We start from the raw sequence: 10,018 nt of genomic DNA, 5'->3' as shown, positions 1-10,018 counted from the left end.
GTACATGCCAAAGGTGCGGGAAGTAGCACAAATATTGCTGCGAGCAGAGATTGTGCTGTCCCCAGTCAGGGGACAGTCAGGGTGGTGCCGCTGGAGCAGGTTTCACAGTTTTCCAGGAGCATCCCCATGATGAGGAGGGTGTTCCCAACCACAGTCACGGGGCAGGTCGTGAGGAAGAGAGGAGGAAGAGATGGGAGGACAACTCTGAGTGAGACCATTTGTTTCTCTGTTTGGTGCTTAAAAAATATTGTGATCGACATTGAGAGAGGTGAAACGTGGAGGGGTGTGTGCCTCTGGCTGCATTCCTACTGCCTAGACGTGCTCTGTGCTTTGTGAGAGGTGAGAAATGCCATCTTCTGGAGGGCAATGCCGCTCACGCCTGCAGAACCCTTTCTGACTGCACAGGGGAGATGCCCCACAGAGGTGCTTCTGTCACACCGTGTAATCAAAGGGACAGGCCATGAAGAGAGGGGAGGGTGAGGTAGCACACAGGCTGTTCCTGGAGACACACAGGGCACTGTCAGGGCTCTGGCAGGGCTGTTCAGAGACACGAGTCCTTCCCTGGCACGGGCAGAGGCCCTGCAGCAGACTCCCTGGCCTCCTGTTGCCACTCCCAGAGGCTGGCAGCCCCTCAGCCCTGCGCTGTGTCTCCCTGCTCGGCACCTCTCTGAGATGCCCCACGGCGTGAGGAATGGACACAGGGACCTGAGGTCAAGGAAGCCCATCCCAGTGCTGCATTCAGGGGGTTTCCCTGGGGACGTTACTCTCCAAATGAAGTGACCTCCAGATGCTGTCTGTCCCACAGGCCTTCAAGGAACCCCCAGGAATAGCTGATGGTGTTTGTGCTCTCTCAAGTTCATCTCCCCACACGCACATGATGTGCATGCTTACATCTCATTCCTACAATACAAACATGAACTTCTTTGGAGGGACAACCAACCTCCCCAAGCTGGGACGAGAGGCCAGTGCTAGAAATGGTGGTTGTTACTGGAGAGGTGTGTGAGGATTGCCCTGGGGCATCTTACCCCTGGTGTCCAGCACACACAGGGACAGAGAAGAACCTGCTCTGCTGGCCCTTCATGTCTTTCCCAGGAGCCCTGGCTGAGTGAGGAAGCTGCCGCTTGTCCCCAGCCTGCACACTCACACAGTTAAGCTGCACATGGGTGTTTTCCCTTGCAGGGCACTTTCCTGGGCATTTTCTTGACAGCAACTTTGGAAGAAGGCCTGAGCCCTCAGGCACTGCCCTGAGGCAATGCCATGGTGTGATGGATGGAGCTCTGCCAGAGAAGCACCCGGTGCCTGTCCCTGCCTGAGGGGACAGCACACAGCAGGAGTATGAGCTGCCAGAGCACTGGGTCCTTACAGCAGCGCCAGTGCTCAGCAGGAGAGTGTGGAAACAGAGAATAAGTCTGAAAAGAAGAAGGCTGGTGCTCCCTGACAGTGCTGCTGTGCTGAGACCCTTTCCCCTCCACCTCTGCTCACAGGCATAGCCCTGCAGCTCCAGAGTGAGTTCCAGAGGGAAGATCTTGGGCAAACAAGTCACTAGAAGGTTCTTTATTTTGCTTAAATACACAGAGAGCACAGGTCCTCTTTTACAATGTCTGTGGGATTCACAAATTAAGACAGATGCATAATTAGCAAGTGCAAAAATGATGAGAATTCTTTGTGGACAGCATTATACAAAGAAAAACAATGACACAATCACAAACACAAACAAAACCCAAGAAAAACTACAGAAGATGGGGTTGCCCTGTAACGAGGGACATTAGGAGTGATTTCCAAAACAGGACAGTTTACTGCTTCTGGTCATCAATTTCCACAGGGCGTCCTTGAGCTCCTGGTTCCTCATGCTGTAGATGAGGGGGTTCACTGCTGGAGGCACCACTGAGTACAGCACAGCCACCACCAGATCTAGGACTGGGGAGGAGACGGAGCGGGGTTTCAGGTAGGCAAATGCTGCAGTGCTGACAAACAGGGAGACCACGGCCAGGTGAGGGAGGCACGTGGAAAAGGCTTTGTGCCGTCCCTGCTCAGAGGGGATCCTCAGCACGGCCCTGAAGATCTGCACATAGGACAACAGATTCAAAACAAAACACACAAACACTAAAAAACAACCAAATACAAGTAGCCCAACTTCCCTGAGGTAGCCTGAGTCTGAGCAGGAGAGCTTGAGGATGTGGGGGATCTCACAGAAGAACTGGTCCACAGCATTGCCCTGGCAGAGGGGCAGGGAAAATGTACTGGCCGTGTGCAGCAGAGCATTGAGAAACCCACTGCCCCAGGCAGCTGCTGCCATGTGGACACAAGCTCTGCTGCCCATCAGGGTCCCGTAGTGCAGGGGTTTGCAGATGGCAACGTAGCGGTCATAGGACATGACAGTGAGAAGAGAAAACTCTGATGTAGCACACAAAAATAAAAAAAAGACCTGTGCTACACATCCCCAGTAGGAGATGACCCTGTTGTCCCACAGGGAATTGGCCATGGATTTGGGGAGAGTGGTGGAGATGGAGCCCAGGTCAAGAACAGAGAGGCTGAGGAGGAAGAAGTACATGGGGGTGTGGAGGCGGTGGTCACAGGCGATGGTGGTGATGATGAGGCCGTTGGCCAGGAGGGCAGCCAGGTAGATGCCCAGGAAGAGCCCGAAGTGCAAGAGCTGCAGCTCCCGTGTGTCTGCCAATGCCAGGAGGAGGAACTTGGTGACGGAGCTGCTGTTGGACATTTGTTCACTCTGGGCATGACAAACTGTTGAAAGAGAAGATATTGAGAAGTCATGACAGACTGCTTTGAGCCTATCCTGTGCTGTTTCCCAAAAAATCCCCCCATAATGACTTCTCTTCCTTTGTAATTCAGCTCCTTTTGTGAGATCAAGTTTGTGCTGCTGAAGAAACTGCCTTTGGAGAGGCAGACATCCTTCTCTTTTCATTGCCTTTAGCCTGAACACTAAAAAAAAAGAAAAAAAGGAAAGAAGGGCTCTCTGCCCTTTGTCCACACGAGTGACCTGCTGGTCACCACACAGGCATCCTCTGCTTACCTTTTCTCTGGCAGATCTGCTGATCCCTCAGTGTAATGGTTCTGCAGTCTCAGTGACTTACTGAAACTTGACAGCTGCTTTCCCTTTCTCCTCTAGAACAACCTGAGAGCACAGACCCTGGAAAGATCTTCATCTTTCAGGTAGCCCTTGCTTTGACTTTTCTGTTGAAATGCTGCCTCTGCTGATGTCCTGGGAGTGATCTGGAGCTGTCAGCCGCCCTGATCCATATGGCACTCTCTTGAATGCAGTAGGACCCTGGTCTGACAATGATCGCTCCTTCCAACTACAGCCTCTCCACACAGAAGCTCCATGTAGAGCTTCCTGGGCAGGCTGAGAGCTGACCCTGGCAGGTGGCAGAGTCCCTGCCCCGGCACAAAGCCCCCTGGGGTGCAGGGACCCGGCTCTGAAGGACAGCCCTGGGCATCCCTGGCTGCACACCCACTTTCACGACTCTTTACCTTTTCCAGGGAGAAGGCAGCTGTCATGCCCAGTGCCTCTGATGGTGCAGCAAGGAAGCCCTGATCTGGAGAATGTCCTCCTCCTCCACAGTAGAGAAGTTGGGAGAGTCTTCCTGAGAGATCCCAGAGGCTGTGGGATGTGCCAGCTTTTGGAGATCATTCCAGGAACCGCAGCTGCTTTCCTCTGTGAAGATTTCTCCCCCCATTAACTCTCAGCATCCTCCCCCTCCAGTCTACCTTTAATCTCTCTCTGCCTCCCTCCTCTCCTCTCCTCTCCTCTCCTCTCGGGTGCCTGCAGGCAGTGCCCTCAGCCCTGCTGCGCTTGGCAGAGGAGCTGCTGCTGGGCAGAGCTGTCTCTCTGCAGCGCTGCCCGCTTGCCATGAGCTCCCTCCATGCCAGGAGCCCAGCCCAGCTCAGCAGCAGAGGACCAGCCCAAGGCAGCCCTTTCTCTGCCCCCTCGGGGCTCCCTCCAGGTGTCCCTGGGGCTCCAGGGGAACCTGCTGGGAAACAGGATGAAGTCAGCACTGATGTTCCCTCCCTCAGCTGGGGACAGACTCTTCTTTCCAGCAGCTGCATTTCTCAATCAGAGACAGATTGAGGTCCAAGAACAACTTTTTTTCTCTTTTTCTTTTCTTCCTTTTTTTTTTTTTAAATTAGACAGGACACCCAGACAATGCCAGGGAGGAATCTTCTTCACCTGTTCTGAAGAAAAGGGATTCAGCTGAGTCAATGGAGGCCCCTCATCCTGGGCTTGTAGCCCTTGGGCTAAAAAAGGATTTAGCTCCATCCCAGGCACACCACAAACCCCCAGGAGGTGGGATTCCTTTTGCATCAGTTCACATGTGCCCAAAATAGGATCCTGCATGTGAGCTCCTTGTCTCAGCTCCCTTGCTAATGAATGCAGATGGATGACAGGAGTCAGATGTTCAGACACAGACTTCTGCGGACGTATGAGGTGACCAAGAGGCATGCTGGTCACTGCAAGCTCTAATGTTCATAGACACAGAGCAGCATCTGGGGACGTCTTGGAGACTAGTGGGAAATTCCTGTGGCCAACCTCATGACAGAAGGTGCCCACATGTAGGAGAGGGGAACTTGTAACTCTTCCTTATGTCCAGGGCAGCCCATAGAGGGATGCAGCTGATCAAATGGAGTCATGTGGCACAGGGACAGCTGAGTCTTTCTGATCTCCATCAGCTGTATTTTCCACATGTCTCCCATACCCTTCATTGCCTAACCTAACTCAGGGCAGCTGAATCTTACTTTAATTGACACATTCAGGCCTGTGGTGCTCTGGGAGGTGCCAGGGCTCTCCAGCACAACTGCACGCAGCTGACATGGACAGCACAGCTCCTGTACAGGAACCCCGTCCCCATCCAGACTAGCTGTGGGACAGGCATCCCCCAGGGCATCTCAGACAGGGGTGCTGCCTTTGGGCCACTGACTGAATCCCACCACTGCACTGACGCAAGGGCTGTCCCTTCTCTTTACGGTAGATGCCAGGCAGGGCATGAATACGAAGCACATCACACCAGGGTCTCCACACGTGTTCCTTCACTCTCACACTCTGCTGGTTCTTCTCTCCCCTATGGGTTTAACCATCCCCTTGATGATACAATCATGGATCAGGCCAGTGATTTTCACAGTGGGCCTGAATCACAGGATGTCCACACCACGGACATTGTCAACATCATCTCTTCCTTCATGAGATCAGCTTCACCTCCAGCACAGGCCCTCAGGGCTGCAGAGATACAACAGACAGCAAAGCCCTCTCCTGCTCACACTACACAGCCCAGCTCTGTTTCTCCTTGACATTGGGGTGAGCATCGTCTGCTCTCTTGGTGGGCACTTCATTTCTTCTTCACACAGCCATCTGCCTTAGACTCCAGCATGTCTCTGCTCTGAAGCAAAGCCTTTGCACAGTTGAGGGGGCCTTGGAAGCAGGGTTCTACTCTCAACCCAAATGTGCCACAGCTGAGGTGCTGCAGCCCAGCCATGCCCCTGATGCCTTCAGCCTGGGGCCCAGAGAGGAGGAGCTGGAGCTGTGTGGGCAACCTCTTCCTTCCACTTGGAGGGAAAAACAGCTGAGGGGTGTTGGGACAGCTCACATGCCTGAGCTGCTGTCTTGGGGGGGGTCAGGATGATCAGGAGTCCAGGAAGGTCAGGAGGGATGTGTCCTCTGTGTGAAGGAGCTGCTGAGATGTGTGGAGCTCCTCTCTGGGACGAAGAAGTTGGGTGAGCCCTGGTGGGTGAGTGTCAGAGGAGAGACTAATAAGGGTGACATTGTGGTGGGAGACAAAGAACCTATTAAAGTCCCCTTGTAGACTGTAATTGTCCTGGCATTCAGTGGAAAGGGACCACAGCAGCATGCAAACAGTCCTGGAGGGTCCTGGAAGGTCTTGGTCAAGGCACAGCTGCCAGGTTGGTCTACAATGGTGATACCCATCTGCATCTTGTACTCTCAAAGAAGGAAGAGCTGGACATGGATGTCAAAACCAGTGTCAACCTTGGCTGTCGTGACCATGAACTTGTGGGGTCTCACCTGGGAAATAGTGGGGTCTCACCTTGGGAAAGCTCCATAGGAAAAGGAAGTATACAAGAGGCTGAGGAAGGATTAAAACAAAGGAGGAATTTAGAAATAAGGGAGGTTTTAGAAAAGCCAGAGCTCCCCTGGACTTCAAGGGCACAAGGATGGGGAGTTACTCCTTGAGGAACAGTTAAGGAAGTAAATGTAAATTATTGACCACCACAGAAGTGTGTCACCAGTGTTGAGTAGAGAGGAAGGATCACTTCCCACGACCTGCTGGCACGGCTCTTCCTAACGCAGCCCAGGAGGCTGTGGGCCTGCTTTGCTGCAAGGGCACACTGCTGGCTCTCGGTCAGCTGCTGCTCTACCAGAACACCAAAGGTACTGCTCTGCCAAAGTGCTGAGAAGCTCTCAGTCACTCAGCCCCCAACCTGTACCGGTGCTGGGGACTATTTCTCCCTGTGTCCAGGGCTTGCTTTTACCTTTGCTGAACTTCGTGAGGCTTCTTTTCTGTCCAGTTTTGGGCATGCCAATGATTATCACAGTATGCCTGAATCAAAGGATGTCGATACCATGGACATTTTCAACTACTGGAAAGTTGTTATTTCATGTGAAAACCAGTGCTAGCCTTGGGTGTCACGACTGTGAAATAGTGGGGTCTCACCTCCCAAGGAGAAGCATAATAGAAGAATGCAGATGACAGAGCTCAGAGGAGCAGACTTTGGCCTAGTCTTGTGACTTTTTTGTGGGGAGCCCGTGTGAGCAGCACAGAAGGTCAGCAGAGGGTCTGCAGTACAGTGGTCTGCAAGGACAGTGTCTTTCACGTACCAGAGTGTGGTCATACCCATCGTCAGGACAACAAGCAGAGCTATCAGAAGAAGAGCTGGGGGAAAGAAGACACTCATGGACAAGCTCCATAGAAAATAAGAAGCATTCAAAAGGAGGCTGCAAGGATGAAAGCAAAGGAGGACTTGAGGAATATGGTTGGTTTTAGAAAAGCCAGAACTCCCGCAGAGTTGACACTTGCGAGGGACTCGAAGGGCACAACAATGAGCAGTTATTCCTTCAGGAACAGTGAAACAATAAAGAAAGATAATGTGTGGTCATGGCTGAATTTGCAAAGAGTAGGTGTAGATGGGTATGAGGTACTCTTGCCCTGCATCTTCACCAGCAAGGTCTCCCAGTTCCATGTGCGTAAGGGGAAGAACCCCACATGAAATCCAGCAGTGGATGCAGATCAAGTCAGGGGCTACATAGGTAAGGTCAACCTTTGGTCGTCCATTGGACCAGACGGGATGAATCCAAGGCAGTTGAGAGACCAGGCTGATGTCAGAGCAGGGCTGCTCTGATCCATTTTGGATCATTTTGTGTGGCTGGGCAGCAGCTCTGTGGAAATGGCCCTGGGGCTCCTTGAGTTTTATCAGGCTAAACAAGAGCCAGCAGCAAAGGCGGCCAACAGCATCTGAGGCGCTATGAGCAGGAGCACAGCCAGAAGAAGTGATTATCCTGCTCTGCTCAGCACCTTTTACACCACACCCTGCCCAGTGACAGTGAGACAAGTGCAAACAGGAACCAGCTCACTGGAGGGCCACCAAGGTGGTAACCCTGCCATTGTCCTTCAAGTGTTTGTGTGATTTCCCTAACAACAGCAGCATGTACCACAACAAAGAAACACTAAAGCAACAACATCATTGATCTGCCTAAATATAAATACCTGCACTGGAGCAGTCTACATCTGTGGTAGCCCCTCTGGGCAATGACAGTGGAATCAAAGAATCACAGCATCACAGAACAGTAGGGGTTGGAAGGTTTGAAGAGGTAAGACCTGTTCAGATGATGTTTAGACTTCTGTGACACTGACTGTGAACACATTCATGAGAGGCCTTTACGCTATTCACAACCAGTAACCTGAAGCCCTACATCTACCACTAAGTGATGGTAGTCGGGTAGAAAACACTGATGGAAATGTGCAAGACGAATTGTAGCAGGGCTGAGTAGAGAGGAAGGACCTCCACCGACCTGCTGGCAGTGCTCTTCCTAGTGCAGCCAAGAAAGCCATTGGCCACCTTTGCTGCAAAGGTGCAAAGCCTGGAGGAGAGAAGGCTTTGGGGAGACCTAATATCAGCCTTCCCACAGCTTCTTGGCTGTCACATTGAAAATGCATCCAGGCTCTTCACTATTGTGGGTGATGGGAGGATAGGGCCAATGGCATCAGCTGAAACAAATGAGCAAAACTTTCTCCCTGTCAAGACAGGCAATCACTGGAGAAGATTTCCCAGAGAGCTTGTGTCATCTCCGCCTTTGGAGCTTTTCAATCCCAAAATGGAGGAAGCCCTGAGCAACCTGGTCTGACCCGACAGCTGGCCCTGCTGTGAGCAGGAGGGTGGTCTAGAGATCTCCTCATCTTCCTTCCAGCATGAATGATTCTGTGTTTCAGTCCACCATCTTTCCTACATGAGGGGAGGGAAATCAGTCAGGTTCCTGGTGACCTCAGAAGTCAACCAGAAAATCCCGTCAGATGATCTCGGACTTTCTTGTCCCACTCCAGGCATAGTTACTCAGGTGCGGGGCTGCAAACAGCCCTGATCTTTTCCATTGCTTCACCATTTCTTTTTCCCTCTTTTCCCACTCACAAGCTCTTCCCCTTGACCATCCTTGTACCCTCCCATGCAAATAGCCCACCTCTATTTACCCTTTCCTCCATGGTCCTAGTTTGGCTTCCTTTGTACTTCCATTTGGCGTTTCTGAGCTTTTCACCATGGGAATGTGTACCTTGGTGAACAATGCCATTGATCAAGTGCCTACCTTTTATATCACAGGACACAGTAGTGTCCTGCGATTCCTCATGCTGCTATCTTGTCAGAGGCACCACATGTCAGGGAGAGCCATCTGCACGAACACATGAACAACTGGCCCAATGGAGCTTCATTCCTGGGGGACCCTGGAAAACTCTGGGATTCAGCAAATAGAAAGCTCGCATAGTTTTACAAGGAGAAGTGGCCAAGCCTTTCCTGGGGGCAGGATTACCCCACAGATGAGGGCATGCTGTGACCTGACTGGCCGAGGACTGACCCTGAGGAGAAGGGCCTGGGCATTACGAGGGATGCAACTTTAGCCAGTGGTACATGCGGACCGTGAACTGGACTAGCTGCACACAGGGCTGCATTAGGGGGCACACGGCCACCCAGACAAGGCATTTATCAGCCCCCTTGACCCAGCACTGGTGTGGCCACAGCTGGACTCATGTGTCTGTGTGTGGGGCTCTCTGTTCTGAAGGAAGGAGGAGGAACTGGAGAAGCTCTAAAGGACATCAGCCAGGATGGGGTTTGGGGCCTGTGTGGAGAAGCTGATGGAGCTGGGCTTCTGTACCTTTTGAAGTGGAGGCCCAGGGCTCTCTAGCAGTAGCCTGCACCTGCTTGAAGGGTGGCTTCAGAGGTGGTGGAGCTTTTCCTGGTAGGGGGAAGAGAAGGAAACCTCAACAAAGTGCAGCTTGGAAGGTCCGGACTGCATGTGAGGAAAAAGAAATCTCACTCAAGTGGTTGCACTGTGGTGCAAGAGGTCACCCAGAGGGAGTCTGGATCAGCCCATGGCTTTGTGTTTCAAGGAACAGCCGGTGAGAGTGGAGAGACATCAGTACAGATATGGAAATGCCGGGGTGAGAGCAATGTGGGAAAGCATCATGGGTGTCTGCAGCCTGCAAGGAAGGAGGTGCAGGCATGGGACAGTGATGGTCAGCCTGCAGCAGAGATGGCCCAGGGCTCTGGCAAGGCTAAAAAGCCCAACAGCACCAAGGTCTTTCTCCCCTTGGCTATGGCAGTTGCCTCTGCCACCGAGGCACAACAGAAGAAACTTTATTTTGAGACTCTGGACTTGGTTTCTTCTTCACCATCACATGGGGGATCCTTTAGGTGTTGCACAATTTCCCTACACTTGGCCTTGCTCACCCTCACACCCCACTGCCCCCAGGAAGAGCCCTGAGCCACACCTGAGGGGCAGGATCTG

At 52.4% G+C, this 10,018-nt stretch overlaps 1 protein-coding gene across 1 annotated transcript; it reads right to left on the bottom strand.

Moving 5' to 3' along the window:
* Positions 1 to 1,765: 1,765 nt before the first annotated feature.
* LOC128903552 (olfactory receptor 14J1-like) lies at positions 1,766 to 2,719 on the bottom strand. Its single transcript, XM_054187569.1, has one exon. The coding sequence runs from the start codon at positions 2,717 to 2,719 to the stop codon at positions 1,766 to 1,768; it is 954 nt and encodes a 317-aa protein (XP_054043544.1).
* Between the last annotated feature and the right edge of the window lie 7,299 nt (positions 2,720 to 10,018).

The sequence above is a fragment of the Rissa tridactyla genome, unplaced genomic scaffold, assembly GCF_028500815.1.
Source record: "Rissa tridactyla isolate bRisTri1 unplaced genomic scaffold, bRisTri1.patW.cur.20221130 scaffold_47, whole genome shotgun sequence".
NCBI lineage: Eukaryota > Metazoa > Chordata > Aves > Charadriiformes > Laridae > Rissa > Rissa tridactyla.
The sequence above is the reverse complement of the archived record's forward strand: the minus strand, read 5'-3'. Positions and strand labels throughout refer to the sequence as shown.

Excerpts from the sequence above, each read along its gene's own strand:
- LOC128903552 (XM_054187569.1), bottom strand. The coding sequence starts at position 2,719 with ATGTCCAACAGCAGCTCCGTCACCAAGTTCCTCCTCCTGGCATTGGCA.